This window comes from Pollachius pollachius (genome assembly GCF_949987615.1).
Source record: "Pollachius pollachius genome assembly, chromosome: 19".
Classification (NCBI taxonomy): domain Eukaryota; kingdom Metazoa; phylum Chordata; class Actinopteri; order Gadiformes; family Gadidae; genus Pollachius; species Pollachius pollachius.
In genome coordinates, this window is record NC_136952.1 from 1,137,199 (window position 1) to 1,155,319 (window position 18,121).

Genomic DNA, 18,121 nt, shown 5'->3' on the forward strand with positions numbered 1-18,121 from the left:
TCAACTTATATGCTATGCTATATGCTAATGCTACGCTATGCTACATCTCCTAGCTCCGGTCGGCGGCGGACACCTTCGTGGACTTCCACAGTGTTGCTCTTCTGGCTGCCCGGGCGTCCCAGCTGGCTGCTGTCCTGCTCACACTGGTGCTGCTGAAGGTATCACCATGCTCTGTCCCTCTCTGTCTCTGTCCCCTGCTGTCCTCCTGGCTCTGGTGCTGCTGAAGGTATCACCGTTCTGTCCCTCTCTGTCTCTGTCCCTCTCTGTCTCTGTCCCTCTCTGTCTCTGTCCCTCTCTGTCTCTTTCCCTTCTCTGTCTCTGTCCCTCTCTGTCTCTGTCCCTCTGGGTCCCTTTACCTCAAGGCCTGACCCCTTAGGCTCACAGTCTCAGGCTATAGGAGTTATCGGGAAATCCACTTTAATCCACTTAACCACTTAACACTTAAGACTCATGTAACTTCCTCTTAAAGTATCCCTTTATTGACGATTTTGTTTCATCTGTTTTACCTTTTACTTTAACAATTATATTTAAATGCATAATATTCTTATTTTGGGCTATTTTGTTTTATGGTTGCTTTCTGTTTCTCCAAAATGTGGGGGGGCACAGTCGAGTCGATCAGGTATCAACGATAGCGGGTTCAGCTCCCGGGTCCAAACTCTATCTGTAGGCATCCCTGAGTAAGACGCCTCAGCCCTAACGACTCCTTAATTAGCAATCTAAACTCACTGTGAGCGGCTCCCGATCAGTGCCTGCTGACAGACTGGACAGTAAACAGAAAGTTTAACTGGTACCACTGTGTAGAACCAGTAGAGTTTAACTGGTACCGCTGTGTAGAACCAGTAGAGTTTAACTGGTACCGCTGTGTAGAACCAGTAGAGTTTAACTGGTACCGCTGTGTAGAACCAGTAGAGTTTAACTGGTACCGCTGTGTAGAACCAGTAGAGACCTGGTGAACTGGTACCGCTGTGTAGAACCGGTAGAGACCTGGTGAACTGGTACCGCTGTGTAGAACCAGTAGAGGCCTGGTGAACTGGTACCGCTGTGTAGAACCAGTAGAGACCTGGTGAACTGGTACCGCTGTGTAGAACCAGTAGAGACCTGGTGAACTGGTACCGCTGGGTAGAACCAGTAGAGACCTGGTGAACTGGTACCGCTGGGTAGAACCAGTAGAGACCTGGTGAACTGGTACCGCTGGGTAGAACCGGTAGAGGCCTGGTGAACTGGTACCGCTGTGTAGAACCAGTAGAGACCTGGTGAACTGGTACCGCTGGGTAGAACCAGTAGAGACCTGGTGAACTGGTACCGCTGGGTAGAACCAGTAGAGGCCTGGTGAACTGGTACCGCTGGGTAGAACCGGTAGAGACCTGACGAGCCGGTACCGCTGGGTAGAACCGGTAGAGACCTGGTGAACTGGTACCGCTGGGTAGAACCGGTAGAGACCTGGTGAACTGGTACCGCTGGGTAGAACCGGTAGAGACCTGGTGAACCGGTACCGCTGGGTAGAACCGGTAGAGACCTGGTGAGCCGGTGTGTCCTAGCTGCTGGGGACCGTGGCGTGGGGGTGCCGGTGGGTGCTGCTCCGCAGGGTGCTGGTGTTGGCGTGGAGGGAGCTGGGTGCTGCAGTCCTCCTGATGCTGGTCCTCCTGATGCTGGGGGCGCACAGCGGCCACGTGGTGAGGGGCACACACACACACACACACACACACACACACACGCTCTGGGTCACACTCACACACACACGCACGCTCTGGGTCACACACACACACACACGCACGTTCTGGGTCACACACACACACACACACACACGCACGCTCTGGGTCACACTCACACACACACACACACACGCTCTGGGTCACACACACACACACACGCACGCTCTGGGTCACACACACACACACACGCTCTGGGTCACACACACACACACACACGGACGCCCTGGGTCACACACACACACACACACGGACGCCCTGGGTCACACACACACACACACACAGACGCTCTGGGTCACACACACACGCACGCTCTGGGTCTCACTCACACACACACACACACACGGACGCCCTGGGTCACACACACACACACACACACAGACGCTCTGGGTCACACACACACGCACGCTCTGGGTCACACTCACACACACACACACACGGACGCCCTGGGTCACACACACACACACACACGCACGCTCTGGGTCACACTCACACACACACATGGACGCCCTGGGTCACACACACACACACACTCTCACACACACATGTGCGCAAACGCATACACACGCTCTGGGACACACATGTACACACCCTCAGGTACACAAAGACATACACAAACACACACACTCTGGTACACAAACACACACACTCTGGTACATACACGCACTCACACATGCTCTGGTACCCACACAAGCACGCTGAAACGCACAAACGCACACACAACTGAGCTACGGTATGTAGCTGATGTTCTCAGGCGGCTGGGAAATGAGAAGCGATTGATCAGCCGTTATCTCGTTACCCCACTTGGCCTACTCTAGACTTCGTCTCTTCAAACACAAGCGTCTTCCTCTCATTTGATCAGACAATTAAAGGCCTCCGTTTGATCAGCGTACTTTGATCACTGTGGGTTCCAACGTCTCTAATTACAGTATATTGTGAATACAATATCTAATCTGTTTTAATTATGTGTATTGAGAAATCTGTGAAGAGTAACAACCCCATTACCAGGGCTCTTATCAGTTCGTTTGAGTCATCACTTATCTATTGTTTCTAGTCTCATCTGCTCCTCTGCCTCCTCCTCCTCCTGCTCCTCCTCCTCTCCTCTCCTCTCCTCCTCCTCCTCCTCCTCCTCCTCTCCTCTCCCCCAGGTCTTCTCCTCCTCCACGGAGGGCTTCAGCTCCCTGAGTGCGGCGGGGGTCTCCGCCCTGTCCCTCCTGCGGGGCCGGCTGGTCCTCCGCCGGCTGAGCAGGGCCCATCCGGCCCTGGGGCCCCTCTACGCCCTCCTGCTGACGGGGGCCGGCCTCTGGCTGCTGGCCCGGCTGAGTGGAGCTCTGCTGGTCCACAGCTACAGGTACACAGTGACAGTTACAGTAACTACAGTTACAGTAACTACAGTTACAGTAACTACAGATACACAGTGACAGTTACAGTAACTACAGTTACAGTAACTACAGTTACAGTAACTACAGGTACAGTAACTAAGGTTACAGTAACTACAGGTACACAGTGACAGCTACAGTAACTACAGGTACACAGTGACAGTTACAGTAACAACAGGTGCACACTGATACAGTTACAGTAACTACAGGTACTACAGGTAATAAATCCTCCAATGGGACGTCTGCTGGGTTCCTCAGGACAGTGAAGGCGGAGACGCAGCGTCCCGTACCCCAGGACCCCGACATGTTGGAGTTCTTCATCAAGAGGCTCAAGCTGTGGACCGGCCTCACCAAGGCCAGAGAGGTCAGAGGTCACCGTGTGAGAGCGCATTCTGAGGCTGCCACGGTAACGGTAGGGCTCGCCATATCTAACCCCGGCTGACCTCTGACCTTCTCCCCAGTTCCGGCACAGGGTGAAGTTTGAAGGCATGGGGCCCCCTCCCTCCAGGCTCTCCTCCCGGCTCTCCTCCAGGGTCGACTCCCCCTCCTCCCCCCCCTCCTCCCCCTCCACCCTATCAGTGCGCTCCGAGGACTCGCGGGCGTCGCCGGGCCCCGGCCCCGCCCCGGGGGCCCGCCTCCTGCCCGGCGTGGACGCCCTGCTGGCCGCGTTCGAGCGCGTGAACCGCGTCACGGAGGAGGTGCACGGCCTGGAGCTCAGCCTGGGGGAGGCGCAGGGCCGGGCCAGGGAGAGGAGGAGGAGGGAGGGGAGGACGGAGGACACCGAGGAAGAGGAGGAAGGAGGGGATGGAGGCGGAGCTAACGAGACGGCAGGAGGCGGGGCCCCCAGATGCAGGAGGGCGAGCGTGCTGAACCCCCGCCGGCCCCGGGCCTCCCTGCCGACCTGCGCCTCCTTCGACTCCTCCCCCCTCCAGGCGTCGCCCCTCCCCCGCCTGCGGAGCTCCGCCTCCGAGTCCCGCTCGGCCGGGCCCCCGCTGTCTCACCTCCCCGCCGAGGTGCCCCCCTCAGGGGCCGGGGGCCCCAGTGCCTACATCCAGGGGAGGGCCTACATCCAGGGCCCAGGGGCCTTCCTCCAGGGGGGGGCCTACATCCAGGGCCCAGGGGCCTACCTGGGAGCCTCCCTCCAGGGCCCTCCACCCGGTGTGGATTCCCTCCCCAGGAGGAGGGCCTGGCACTCGGGGAGCTCGCAGTGGGCCAACGCGGCCCCCGGGGCCCCGGACGGGACCGGGGCGTGCGGCCCCTGGTGCGGTGGGGGCCCCCCGGCGCCCGGCCAACCCAGGAGCGAGGAGACCTCCAGGGGGTCGGCCGGCGACGGAGCCCCCGTCAAGAGGAAGGCCTGGAGCGCCGACGGAGCAGAGAGCCCATAGACAGACCGGAGGGAGAGCCAATGAGAAACGACCTCGTTAGTGTTACTAACGGGAGAACGCTGTACTGTAATTAGAATTAGAAGTCTAGTTGACGAGGTTTCCGCTGATGTCGACCTCTTTGGTCCTATAAGGTTTTGTACCATACCGATGTTGTAGCGCTATTTGCTGTAATACTTGTGAACGCATACATATTTGTTTGTAAAAGAGATATATATTAGTATAAAATAAAGATATGTGACCTCATGTTCTCGTGTAAATCATTTTGATGAATAGAAGAAACACTGCAGACCAGCGGTGAAGGAAGACATTTTAGTACTAAACTGCATGTCAGGAATCCAGTGACTTAATAAGTTGATTTGTGATACGTTTACCGATTGGATAGAAGTTATGTTTATTCAAGAATTCCCCCAAAACTCCTGACTTTAAAACGGCAGCACCCAATTACCTTTCCTGCTGAATGCATGAGTAACCAAATCCAGTAACCAAACTGTACAAAACACTTAGTGTCAGTCTGCAACGTTCTAGTTGTTGTTTCTAGTGAAATTATTTCCAAAGCATTTAGTTACAAACTGGAACAGCACAGATTAACTGAAAGGGTGGATTTTACACTTGACGGACATGTGGAATGAAACACTGAGATCCTGTAGTGCAGCCGTTATGGTGGCTATACCAATGATGAAAATCTGTTCCCTTCTGTATCGTTCTGTCCTTCCTTTTGTTCTATCAAGATCTCCCAAGTTTAAGCACGCACATTGTTGCTGAGGTGTCCCTGAGCGAGACGCCTCACCCTCACTGCTGACCAGCTGGCTGTCGCCCTGCGTGGTCGATTCCACCGTCGGTGGGTGAATGGGTGAATGTTAGGCGATATTGTGAAGCTCTTTGAGAGGCCACTGGTTAAAAAGGTGTAAGGGAAGCTACACATTGCACAGTGTTTGACAAGGGTCTTGTGGCATGACAACGGCCATCGACTGGACAACGTATAAGGTTCCTTCATTCATGTTCTGTTCTGTCCCACGCCCTTCATCTGTGATTCCGTGCACTCTGCGTACAGGAACTCCGCCCAGGGCAGCGGGGTGACCTTCGGGGGTGTGGACCCTAACTTCACTCCGGCTCCATCAACTGGATCCCCCTGTCCAGCGAGCTCTACTGGCAGATCACCTTGCACAGGTGAGCACGGCAGCAGTGTCACAGACACCGCTAGCGGTAGCAGTACAATCGGATAGGTTCCATTGAAATTATGTTGAAGCTCTCTTACTCAAAGACGCTGCATGGCTGTGGTTAGGGATGGAGAATTTTACTAAATATCCATAAATATCACGATATACTTGTGGGTTAACAATAGCACTCTAAACTGTCTATCTGAAGGTCATTACATTGAGGTAAATTTACTTTTTAAGAATGGTATCTAGAATAAAACATCAATAAAAAAGATTCTGACTTATCCTCAAAGGCGTATGGTTTCTTGGTCACTAATATATGTACTAATATAAAACCAGGCACCACAGCATGTGAACCTCTTCGTATCATGACGACACCGTCCAACTGAAACCCTCCAGTTCGTAACACCGCCTGCCTGCTGGGCCCTGCACTGCTGCCTGCCGTCTGACCCGTCTCACAGCCGTCTGACCTGTCTCACAGCCGTCTGACCCGTCTCCCCGTCCCTCCAGCGTCTCCGTCAACGGCCAGGCGGTGGCCTGCGTCGGCGGCTGCCAGGCCTTCGTGGACACGGCACCTCTCTGATCATTGGGCCCCAGAGCGACATCACCTCCATCAACAGCGCTGTGGGAGCCACCAGCAGCGGCAGAGACGTGAGTGACGGGGCGCCCATGTGGCCGGAGCGGGAGGGACCCCCATTGTTCAGTTCAGTTCAGCTTATTTTTGTCATTGTGACAGGATAACAACAAAATGTTGTTAGAGCAAAACACAGACAGGCATATGGTTTTAGTTGTCCACCCAACCCTAACCCTAACCCTAGCCCTCGACCTAACCCCCATCGTCACCTCTTAAACAGCCCTGATGCTGTTCCTCCCTCCTCTCCCTGTGTTCCAGTTCATCGTCGACTGCAACGACATCCAGCAGATGCCCGCTGTGGTCCTCCACATCAACGGCCACAAGTTCAGCCTCCCCTCCTCCGCCTACGTCCGCCAGGTAACTGTGTGTGTGTATGTTGGTGTGTGTGTGTGTGTGTGTGTGTACGTGGGTGTCTTTGTGTGTGTGCCCAACACCAGACCAATGAAGTAAATGGTCCAACTTTTCCTTGAATATTTCTGCGGAAACTGATTTAATTTGGGAAGCGACATTGTCCACACGCGGAAGTGTCACGCCTGCTGCTAAGGTTGAGGACCCAAAATGCACAACGCAAAGATTATTTCCCAAACGACAGGTTTTACTCACACAAACCCCTGGATACATGAAACACGAGGCACAAGGTGCACGCGACAGCAGAAACAATGATCGAGCAAAGAACTGGACCAAGGCAAGGACTTAAATACACATGACTACCAAGACACAGGTGGGCAGGGAACAAGGTAGAACATTGGACAAGACAACAATCAACCTCAAACTAATAACTAGACTCAGGTGGGCAGGGAACAAGGTAATGACGAGGTTAGTAGGTGGGACACAGTTGAGGGGCGGAGACACAGAACCACAAAACAAGGGAAACCAAACTGAAGCACATGGATAGGACAACAAAGAACGGGAAGTGAATCACACAACACAAACCAGGAAATACACAAGGGCTAATACCGACAGTAAACATAAACACAAAGCAACTGAAGACCACAAACATACACAGGAAGTTCAAGCCCAGGAGATACCACTGAAAAACCAAAATAAAAGTCCAACACATGAAACACAAACCCAGAATCCTGACAGGAAGATGAAGCACTCATCTCTTAAATAAGAAAACCGCCCAGCTCGACAGTCCCTCTCCAACTGGTGTCTCTCTCTCTCCCTCTCCCTCTCCCTCCCTCTCTCTCCCCCTCTCCCTCCCCCCCTCTCCCTCTCCCTCCCTCTCTCTCCCCCTCTCCCTCCCCCCCTCTCCCTCCCTCCCTCCATGTCTCCCTCTCTCTCCCCCTCTCCCTCCCTCTCTCTCCCCCTCTCCCTCTCCCTCCCCCCCTCTCCCTCTCCCTCCCTCCCTGTCTCCCTCTCTCTCTCCCTCCCTCTCCCTCCCCCCCTCCCTGTCTCCCTCTCTCTCCCCCTCTCCCTCCCCCCCTCTCCCTCTCCCTCCCTCCCTGTCTCCCTCTCTCTCCCCCTCTCCCTCTCCCTCCCTCCCTGTCTCCCTCTCCCTCCCCCCCTCCCTCTCCCTCCCTCCCTGTCTCCCTCTCTCTCCCCCTCTCCCTCCCTCCCAGTCTCCCTCTCTCTCCCCCTCTCCCTCTCCCGCCCCCCCTCTCCCTCTCTCTCCCCCTCTCCCTCTCCCTCCCTCCCTCTCCCCTCTCCCTCTCCCTCTTGCCCTCTCCCTCTCCCTCCCTCCCCGTCTCCCTCTCTCTCCCCCTCTCCCTCTCCCTCCCTCCCTCTCTCTCCCCCTCTCCCTCTCCCTCCCTCCCTGTCTCCCTCCCCCCCTCCCTCTCCCTCCCTCCCTGTCTCCCTCTCTCTCCCCCTCTCCCTCCCCCCCTCTCCCTCTCCCTCCCTCCCAGTCTCCCTCTCTCTCCCCCTCCCCTCTCCCGCCCCCCCTCTCCCTCTCTCTCCCCCTCTCCCTCTCCCTCCCTCCCTCTCCCTCCCTCCCTCTCTCTCCCCCTCTCCCTCTCCCTCCCCCCCTCCCTTTCCCTCCCTCCCTCCCTCCCTCTCTCTCCCCCTCTCCCTCTCCCTCCCTCCCTCTCTCTCCCCCTCTCCCTCTCCCTCCCTCCCCGTCTCCCTCTCTCTCCCCCTCTCCCTCTCCCTCTCCCTCTCCCTCCCTCCCTCCCTCCCTCTCCCTCTCCCTCCCTCCCTCTCCCCCTCTCCCTCCCTCTCTCTCCCCCTCTCCCTCTCCCTCCCTCCCTCTCTCTCCCCCTCTCCCTCTCCCTCCCTCCCTGTCTCCCTCTCCCTCTCCCTCCCTCCCCGTCTCCCTCTCTCTCCCCCTCTCCCTCTCCCTCCCTCCCTCTCTCTCCCCCTCTCCCTCTCCCTCCCTCCCTGTCTCCCTCTCCCTCCATCTCCCTCCCTCTCAAGGACGCATGCTGGTGGGGTTTGAAATCCGGTTTATTGTGGAAGTTGCAGCAAATGAACATAACAAAGGGTGCTCCACTGCCATGCCTTTTCTTTTGAAACTCTGCCTGTGCCTTAGTGACATAAGTGGGCGTGTCCACCTAGATGCATGCTGGATAGATCAGTCTACCAGCCTACCCAGTGGACTGTAGCAAATTGTGCTGATCTATCCATCATACAACCAGATGGACATGCCCACTTGTGATGTCACTAAAACAAATATTGACTTCTGAGGCAAAGTATGAATATGTATAAGGACAAATATTACGTGGAAGTGGAAGTTCAGAAAGGTTGACATGCTTTGGAATTACTTAATTCTATTGCTATTTATAATCCTGTTTTGTTTGTGAAGCAGGCTATCAAGTTTCCAAACTGGTATTTTGATGACAGAGGTGTTTCAATGGCAGTGTACCTGGAACAAGTTTCCACCTGCCACAGAATCTCTGGTCAGACAAAGCCAGCGCTGCTGTGAACATTCTTCAGCACATACCTGAACGGCTGGCATTGACAAGGCTCTGAAGGTGGGTCAGTCCACCTCCTGTCGCACGCACAGTTCAACCTGCAACTGTTAACGTTTTTATTCATTCTCATTAAGGATGTGAATTATAATTGACACCGAATCCCGTTATGATGACTGAGTCGGGACCCCCGGGGGGCGGGACAACGGAAGGCAACGACAACCTTGATTGGATGTCCAAACTGCCGTCCAGACTGCAACGTGTTTCCCTGTGGAATCTGGCTATCCCAGGTAGGCTGCAGCACTGGGGACCATGTGTGTGTTGTCATCCAGCTAGCCTGGTCGGCTAATAGAGGCAACACAGACATACAGAATACTCACTCGAAGGAGGGATCCCCATTCTGCGTTCCTTCTCAAGAGTTCCTCCTTGCTAATTAAGGGAGTTTTTTTTGATTCTCTTTGGGGCTGAGGTTGGCGGGGGAGGGGTCATATATATATGGCCTGAGCCCTGAGACTGGACCTGTGATTAAGGGCTATACAAATCGAATTTAATTTAATTTAATTGCCTAATGAATACATTTAATTAGCCTACTTATCACACATGAGTTACAAGTGTTCCAGCCTCAGTGAACTGCAACGACAGCGAGCGTGTGCGCATGACGGATGTGCGTTGTGTGCTCACAGGCAGCCATGACACCATGGGTTATGACCTGGACATGGAATCCGACGTTGTGGATCCGGAATCGCTGATACCCCTGAGCAAGCTGCACTGCGTGCGTGCTTTGATACACAAATGGGCCACCACTCAGGTCAGAGCAACGTCTACGATGGTCCACTCGATGTAGAACAGGGCTGTAACCTAGACCCTGCATAGCTCCCCCCCTCCCTTTCTTTGTAGAGAACTAAAACCGGCTTTGTTCTTCAGATGTAATAAAGTAGTGTATAATATCCTCCAGATAGGATGACTCATGTAAAGTAGGAAACAGTCGCAGGCAGCTGCCCTTTCTGTTCAGTGTTACTGAGTTTAATACACAAACATAACTGTTGAGTCATTCCACCCAGTATGTAAGCAATACAACAAAGACTCCTACATCTTACTGACCGATGTGCGTTCGCGACACAGGAGTTGAACATTTGTCAACAGCTGGACGCGGGGATTCGGTTCTTCGACATGAGGGTGGCACGGAAACCCGACGACCCTGACCCCACCCGCACCTTCTTCTACCACGGCCTGTACACCCACAGCGACGTGGAGGTGAGGCTCACTCTGGGGTGCGGTTGTCTGCTTACCCGAGTGGCCGAAAGCCAAGGTGTCTGATTGGCTGAATGGGGCCCAATGGGGCGGGGCGGGACAGAGATCAGAAGGAAGGGTTGATCTGGTTTGTGATTTGTTTGGGGATAGTTTGGGTGCCTGCTGTCTGTGAGGTTCAACATGGATCAGATCCCATCGTTAATTCTATTGGGTCACGCATCAGTGGGACTGTTTGTTAGGAAGTTAGAGATTCTAAACATAAAAGAAAACTGAATGGCATCGATCTGTTCATCTGTGAAAGCTATTACTTTCTGGTTCCATCCATCACGGTTTTTGCTAAATAAGTGTATAATATAATCAAGCTCTTGTAACAAGACAAAAAAATAGCAAAAAAAAAGGAGATGTTTCCTTCATTATAATGTCTTTAAAGCCTGTGATGTTCCCGGACTGATGATGAAATAGAAATGAAACAGAGTCGGGGGATTTTTCCACACTGAAATGAGTGAAAAAGTTTGCGTATCAATAATTAAGTTTGTGATTCCAACTCTGATGAAATACCTCAGAATAAGAACATTTAACCGCTGTGTGGCCCGTGTGACACGAACCCAGAGCGTCTTTGTTCAGACCGTCCTCAGCACCGTCAGCGACTGGGCCGCGGCTCACCCCACCGAGGTCCTGGTGCTGGCGCTGTCCCACTTCAGGGGGATGGAGGACCCACACCACCAGCACCTCATCCACTTCATCGCACAATTGTTTGGAGCCAAACTCGTGCTTGTGGCGGTAAACATCAAGGCGTGGGAAATGTACTGTTAGGAATGCTAGGAAATACTTTTTTTAGTGGGGGTCACACAGCGGAAGGGATTAAATACCATATTATATTAAGATGTTTCACTTTGCATGTATACTTTGGGTTACATTCACATTAAGGGCATTTAGAACGCTTTTACCCAAAGCGACTTACAATAAGTACATTTGTCAGAAGGAAGAGAAACAACAATTTATCGCTGTCGGTAAAGCAAGGCTGTTCATAGAGCCAAGTGTACCAAGCACGAACAATAACTAGGTCAACCCATTCCCATATACAACAACGATAGCTAGGATAAGATTCTACACAACGCTAAGTACTGTTTTTAAGTGTGTACATTAAGTGCCAGGACGTACAACATACAATAAGTGTGTACATTAAGTGCAGGACGTACAGCATATCTTCCCACCAACAGGACCAGCCTACGCTGAGGTTCTGCTGGGATTCGGGTCGACACATCCTTGTCTCCTATGACCATCGAGCGAACAACAACCTGCAGATGTGGAGGAGAATCCCCTACTTCTACGGAAACACGATAGTCCCCTCCGAGGTGGTGACCGTTCTGGACGAGAAGCTCAGGACTGAAACTCCTATAAACTGTACGTTATCTTATGAACGGGGGCTTCCATTCATGCTGCTGCTGTTGTGCTCACGATTTGAGTCAGTTTCACCTGTGTTGTCCAACCAGACATTGACTTTGACCATTTCCATTTTGACACACTGGATATGGCAGTGGTTATTGTTCTCATGGTCTGAAATTGTACACTTGTTGTATAAAACTGTCTGTTGTACAAAATATTTCACAAATAATTATGCGAAATATGTAATTATGTTACACAGCACTAATATTGTTCGCTTTAGCTGTCAAGGATCTCCGATTATTCCAGTGTTTGCCTTTGTCATCATCAAAGCATCGTGTCTCGAGCTCTGTTCCTCTCTGAAGGCCTCTCTCTCTGTGTTCGTCAGACTTCTTCGTGTGCGGTCTGAACCTGACCCTGCCGGACGGGTTGGGGGCGCTGAAGTACCTGTCCAAGACCCTTCGGAGCGTGACTCTAGAGGGGCTCCCCTCTCTGCTGGACTGGGTGAACAGGCAGCATCCAGGGCCCTCCAACGACCACATCAACATCATCGCGTCAGACTTCGTGAATCTTCTCGACTTTGTCTCCACAGTCGTTCAACTCAACGGCAAAATGCCAGCCCTTCAGAACAAATGAGACGTAGCCTACTTGTGTTTTTTTTTATTAGATAAGATAACACTTATTAAATATTATTATGAATTATTTTAATAGGCCTGTACAAGCAGATTAAGTGTGAAAGATGTATACTGGGGAAATGTAACGTGAAATGTATGCGTACATTTTTTAAAAGCGATATATGCATGTGTGAATATCTTTGCAAGCTCATTGTTTATTCATTCATCATGAACTGCCTACACGCAAAAACACACACACACACACACACACACACTGCTCTGGTCACAGTGCCATCGTGTGGCGGAATCATTGAACTGCATGTACGGTGGGACATGCCCCCACCCGGGACATGTTAGTCCCGTGTCACGGTGACACAGGGAGTCCTCCTCAGAGTGAGTAAGCAGACTTTGGCAGCTTACACCCGGTTTACAGCAGGTGTCCCGGTAGGATGTTAAGACTGGCCCGGGGCCGGTCGGTGTCACAGAGTAGCTTAGCCCGCCTGCTGAGCAGAGCCGTTCTGGGAGCAGACGCTGTGCAGCAGCAGACCCCAGAGAGACAAGTCAGGGGGTTCGGACACACGCACCACCAGCAACACCACTTCCACCTCCAGAACCCAGCGGGACGGGACAGAACCCTGCTCCCGGAGCCACAGTCGGCCGCCCGCTTCGGCTGCAGGTAAAGACTCCTGCGGGTCTCCCTTTACCACAACGTGGTCTTCTGACATCGGGATTCAAACCGTGGTCCTCCACCCCTGTGAGAGACACCTGGTATCGCCGCTTATCGCCTTGTGATTACGTGAAGGTGAAAGGGTTGTGCAGGGCTGCGTGTCTCGTGGCTAACTGTTAGCCCGGATGCTAATGTTGTGAAACTGGAGAGCCGAGGAAGTAGAGCAGGGGGCGGTCTTGCCAGGAGGCTCTCTGGCCATGAGGCTGTCTGTCCAGGAGGCTCTCTGTCCAGGAGGCTGTCTGTCCAGGAGGCTCTCTGTCCAGGAGGCTGTCTGTCCAGGAGGCTCTCTGGCCATGAGGCTGTCTGTCCAGGAGGCTGTCTGTCCATGAGGCTCTCTGTCCATGAGGCTCTCTGTCCACGAGGCGTTGTGATCATGTGGAGGGGAAGGGGTGTGTTGGATGGCAGTGTTCCGGGAGGGTCGACCCCCCGTGGCTAACTGCCTGGCTGCTGATGTTGTGAAGTGCAGCGCAGGAGAGGAGGCTGGTATCCATGAGGATTTATGAGGAGCAAGGTTATATCTAGTCAAGCTTCAGCATCCTGTATTTTTAGATGACGTTGCTGTCCCGACAGAGATGTATTGTTGTTTCTCTTTCTACTCACAAATGTACTTATTGTAGTTCACTTTGGGTAAAAACGTCTGCTAAATGCCCTAAATGTAAATGTGATGATTTTTTTCTATTTGTAGGCTACTGTGTTGATTGCATTTTATTCCACATGAATAAATATCTCCTTGTATAAGCTGTATGTATTGCTATAACACTAACTATAAGATAGTTAACAGGATCGTTGTTGTGGTTTTGTGTCCAGCAGTGTAAGGATGGCGTCTGGGACTCCTCCGCCTCCCGCCACCCCGCCAAAACACACCAACCGGCTCTCCGAGGAGAAGTCGCCCTACCTCCTGCAGCACGCCCACAACCCCGTGGACTGGTGAGGGGTTGGAACCCACGTTGTTCAGGACACTTTGTTCACGGTGTCAAGAGATTATTGTCGCTCAAACCCTGTTCTTGTCTTCGTCTAAGGTACGCTTGGGGACAGGAGGCCTTCGACCGGGCGAAACAGGAAGACAAACCCATCTTCCTGTCAGGTAAACTACATTTATATTATACATTCAGGGAAGGACGCTTTTATCGGACGGTTCATACACGCCGAGAGTCAACCGAGCAAGCCTGTCTGCATGGAGCAGTGAGGGTGAGGTATCTCGCTCAGGGACTCCTTGACACTCAGCCAAATGAGAGCCTGGGTTCGAACTAGCAACCTTCCAATGACCGGTCAACCCACTCAACTACAAACAATATATATATATTATAAACCAGGGGTCAGCAACCTTTTCAACTTGCAGTGCCAGTTTGACATTTACTCGTTAATGAGTGTGCCTTAAGCAACAATATATTAAGAATTAATCTGAATTATGACACAGCGACCAAAAACATTTCCAGAAGACCTGGAATTGTACTATTTCCATATAGTCCATCATCCAATCATGCATCAACATTTTAAATGTTTTTTTGGTTGTTATAATTGCAACATGGGCTTACAAATTATAATTACATATGTCCCATCTTGAAACACCATTTTCAGAAACTCATTCAAAAACATATTTGCACTTTGAGAAATGTAAAAAACGAGAATATATGAGAATGTTGGAACCATCCACATCAATATCTTTACGACATGTACAGCTTTGCAAAACCATGTGAAGGCGATGCATACCGGCCAATTGCAACAATATTTTAAATATTTTCTTCTCTATTACTCACAACATAGGTTTAAAAACTATTAATTGATCCCATTTCAGAACACTGCTTTCTGTAACTAATTTAAACATATTTGCACTGGGAGGAAATGCCCAAAACAGAATAAAATGAAAAAAAATCGGTAGTAATGATTATGCTGCCGCGTTGTGCTGTGATTTTTTTTAATAATAATAATAAAAGAAAAAAAAAATATATATTTTTTTAATTTTTTTTTTAAGTGTGCCAATGATTATGCTGCCCCGTGCCAGTGGTGGCACGCGTGCCTAGGGTTGCCGACCCCTGATATAAACTATAATTTAAAGGGGTGTGGTAGTGCTTGATCACATTGTCCTTTCCTCTATGTTATACATGCATGACGATGTAAACACGTGTGCGTGTTAACGTGTTGTCCGTCCTGTGCTCTGCCTTCAGTGGGATACTCAACCTGTCACTGGTGCCATGTGATGGAGCGCGAGTCGTTTGAGGACGAGGAGATTGGACGGCTGCTCAGTGAGAACTTTGTCTGCATCAAAGTGGACCGGGAGGAGAGGCCCGACGTGGACAAGGTGTACATGACGTTCGTGCAGGTGAGGACGTCTGGATTTATTTATTCAGTCAGTCGGCCTCAGACACGCTTTTAATCTCAAGGCGCTTGGTAGGGATGCTGAGAATCAAGACACACACACACACACACACACACACACACACACACACACACACACACACACACACACACACACACACACACACACACACACACACACACACACACACACACACACACAGTACACTTAAAGGGCCCCTATTATGCCACCAGGTTCAGCCGTTACAAGCCGTTTGAAAATATGCCTTTTCCTGTGTTTTAGTGACATCACAGGTGGGAGTGTCCACCTAGATGTATGATTGATAGATAAGCAACATTTGCTACAGTCCAATGGGCAGGCTGGTAGACTGATCTTTCCAGCGGTCATCTAGGTGGACACGCCCACTTGTGATGTCACACTAAAAGACAGGAAAAGGCAGATTTTTAAAACGGGTTGTAACGTCTGATCACACTCACACCTGTAGGTAAGATAGGCCCCTTTAACTCCTACGGTATCTCACCGTGTGTCTTCTCTCCAGGCTACGAGTGGAGGAGGTGGATGGCCCATGAGTGTGTGGCTGACCCCTGACCTTCGACCTTTCATCGGGGGCACGTACTTCCCTCCCAGAGACGCCGGAAGGAGACCGGGACTCAAAACGGTCCTCACAAGAATCATGGAGCAGGTCAGGTGACTGCCGAGTGCTCAGCTGATTCTTGCTGCATGAACGTGTTTGGTGTTGTCTGAAGGTGTCCAAAACAGTGCTTTTGTTGCAATTGGTTAGTTTTTAACTTTAATTATTTGATCAATCAACAAATTCTAGTTCTGCAAATGACCACAAGCAAAAAAAATAGAATATCAGAACTATTTAAAAAAAATAGATCTGATGTTTAACGCCACAGTAAACATAGAAAACTTTGAAAAACCAAACGCTTTTTTTTTAAATTAAGTGTAATTGTTCCTCCTTTATTTGAAGGTTAACCAGCCAGCACCCAATGACTGATTTTAATATGTATGTATGTATGTATGTATGTATTTATGTCAATTATGGCCCCCATTGCACTCCTGATCATCCCTGAAGGAGGGATCCCCCACTCTGAAGGAGGGATCCCCCACTCTGAAGGAGGGATCCCCCACTCTGAAGGAGGGATCCCCCACTATGAAGGAGGGATCCCCCACTATGAAGGAGGGATCCCCCACTATGAAGGAGGGATCCCCCACTATGAAGGAGAGACATTGCTAATAAAGGATGTTTCTAGCCCTCTGGGGGGATAGGGTCGGGGGGTTCCTAAACACACAGCCTGTTAAGCCCTTTGAGGCTGTGCCTGTGATTAAGGGCTACACAAATGAAGTTGGATATAATTGTCCAGCCTTCCATGTGTTGTCCTCCAGTGGCAGACCAACCGGCCCACGCTGGAGTCCAGTGGCGAGCGCGTCATGGAGGCTCTGAGGAAGGGCACCGCCATCGCTGCCCCCCCCGGAGAGGCCCCGCCCCCGGCCCCCGACGTAGCCAATCGCTGCTTCCAGCAGCTGGCCCACTCCTATGAGGAGGAGTACGGGGGCTTCAGAGACGCCCCCAAGTTCCCCACCCCAGGTGGGGCGCATGCACAGACACACACACACACACGCACCTACACGCACACACACAGACACACACACATACGCACACGCCACAGACGCACTGGAAAATTTACCTTAAAGTGTTTTGGGCTGAAGGCAAATTGTTAATTAGTTTTGCTTTCGTTCTCTCGCTCTTTCGTTAATTTGTTCTGTCTTTCGTTCTTTCATTGTTTTGTTAAGTTGTTCTTTTGTTAATTGGTTTGAAAATTGGTTCCGTCTTTATTTTCTTAATTGGGTCTATGGTTAATTTGTTCTTCCGTTTATTGGTTCTATCTTGCAATCTTTTGTTCTTTTGTAAATGCAAAAGAACAAAAAAAATCTTTCTTTCTTTTTTCTTTCTGTCTGTCTGTCTGTCTGTCTGTCTGTCTGTCTGTCTGTATTGGCCACAACATATCCCATGATGCATTCTGATGACCCCCCCCCCTTCGGTCCCCCTCCAGTGAACCTGATGTTCCTGATGTCGTACTGGGCCCTGAACCGCTCCACCACCGAGGGGGCCGAGGCCCTCCAGATGACCCTGCACACCCTCCGCATGATGGCCCTGGGGGGCGTCCACGACCACGTGGCTCAGGTGGGCCCCGGGCCGTGTTCCAATATCCACGCTGTCCGTACTCACTGTACTTAGGTTGAGAACGTAGGGCGCGTTCCAATATCAACACCATCCGTACTCACTGTACTTAGGTTGAGAACGTAGGGCGCGTTCCAATATCAACACCATCCGTACTCACTGTACTTAGGTTGAGAGCGTAGGGCGTTCCAATTAAGATCGGGGCGAAAAGAAGTGTACTGAAAGGACCCGGATGGGGTACTCCAAAAGGGAGTGTGGAAGGATGGACACTTTTCGTACTCAACGGCAGCCATCTTAGCTACGTAGCGGAAGAGGCGGAGCCAGGCTGAGCCAACGTCGGCGTATTCTCCACATAGCCTGTGTTAATGGAGTAATTTTTTAGCTGTTTTATAGCTGCTAGGCATAAAGGGATCACCGTTCAAAGCGGGATGTTTTCGGCGGCTGACGAGCCCAGGCGGAGGTCCCGATCGTAACTTCCAGTTAGTGCACCTCGGACTCGGATACTGAGTGTGCAGGATAGTGTACTATGTT

At 51.5% G+C, this 18,121-nt stretch overlaps 3 protein-coding genes and 1 pseudogene across 8 annotated transcripts in view; all 4 read left to right on the forward strand.

Moving 5' to 3' along the window:
• The window catches only part of pkd1b (polycystic kidney disease 1b), a gene marked incomplete at its 3' end in the record, with an annotated part of 41,052 nt that extends 36,579 nt beyond the window's left edge, over nt 1-4,473 (forward strand). The window contains exons 40-44 of the mRNA XM_079756761.1: nt 54-158; nt 1,539-1,673; nt 2,858-3,060; nt 3,347-3,452; nt 3,550-4,473. Coding sequence (XP_079612887.1) covers nt 54-158; nt 1,539-1,673; nt 2,858-3,060; nt 3,347-3,452; nt 3,550-4,473 — 1,473 coding nt within the window. The remainder of the gene's footprint in view (nt 1-53; nt 159-1,538; nt 1,674-2,857; nt 3,061-3,346; nt 3,453-3,549) is intronic.
• Nucleotides 4,474-5,424: 951 nt separating this feature from the next.
• LOC307090188 (pepsin A-like) lies at nt 5,425-9,127 on the forward strand (annotated as a pseudogene). Its single transcript has 5 exons — nt 5,425-5,450; nt 5,525-5,640; nt 6,141-6,281; nt 6,523-6,621; nt 9,011-9,127. The product of its transcript is annotated as a pepsin A-like (transcript).
• Nucleotides 9,106-12,556, forward strand: LOC307090392 (PI-PLC X domain-containing protein 1-like). Of its 4 annotated transcripts, XM_079757020.1 has the most exons (7): nt 9,106-9,176; nt 9,251-9,403; nt 9,797-9,921; nt 10,236-10,367; nt 10,974-11,144; nt 11,585-11,768; nt 12,136-12,556. In XM_079757020.1, exons 2-7 carry the CDS (start codon nt 9,283-9,285, stop codon nt 12,381-12,383), a joined length of 981 nt encoding a protein of 326 aa, XP_079613146.1. In that variant the 5' UTR covers nt 9,106-9,176; nt 9,251-9,282; the 3' UTR covers nt 12,384-12,556. The 4 variants fall into 4 exon arrangements, with proteins under 4 accessions (XP_079613146.1, XP_079613145.1, XP_079613147.1 ...); XM_079757019.1 differs by lacking the exon at nt 9,106-9,176 and having other exon boundaries at nt 9,183-9,403; XM_079757021.1 differs by lacking the exon at nt 9,106-9,176 and having other exon boundaries at nt 9,183-9,403; nt 10,989-11,144.
• A 126-nt stretch (nt 12,557-12,682) lies between these two features.
• Nucleotides 12,683-18,121, forward strand: part of spata20 (spermatogenesis associated 20) — a 36,151-nt gene continuing 30,712 nt past the window's right edge. Inside the window, exons 1-7 of one of the 2 annotated variants that reach the window (XM_079757017.1) lie at nt 12,683-13,037; nt 13,896-14,015; nt 14,108-14,172; nt 15,254-15,408; nt 15,944-16,087; nt 16,795-16,996; nt 17,463-17,593. In XM_079757017.1, coding sequence (XP_079613143.1) covers nt 12,811-13,037; nt 13,896-14,015; nt 14,108-14,172; nt 15,254-15,408; nt 15,944-16,087; nt 16,795-16,996; nt 17,463-17,593 — 1,044 coding nt within the window. In that variant the 5' untranslated portion in view covers nt 12,683-12,810. The remainder of the gene's footprint in view (nt 13,038-13,895; nt 14,016-14,107; nt 14,173-15,253; nt 15,409-15,943; nt 16,088-16,794; nt 16,997-17,462; nt 17,594-18,121) is intronic. The other variant, XM_079757018.1, reaches the window with a different exon arrangement.

Bases quoted from the DNA above. Each gene is read 5' to 3' on its own strand.
- LOC307090392 (XM_079757020.1), top strand. From the start codon at position 9,283: ATGATGACTGAGTCGGGACCCCCGGGGGGCGGGACAACGGAAGGCAAC. The intron at 9,404-9,796 runs GTAGGCTGCAGC...GTGTGCTCACAG, and splicing joins GTGGAATCTGGCTATCCCAG to GCAGCCATGACACCATGGGT. The intron at 9,922-10,235 runs GTCAGAGCAACG...TTCGCGACACAG, and splicing joins ACAAATGGGCCACCACTCAG to GAGTTGAACATTTGTCAACA.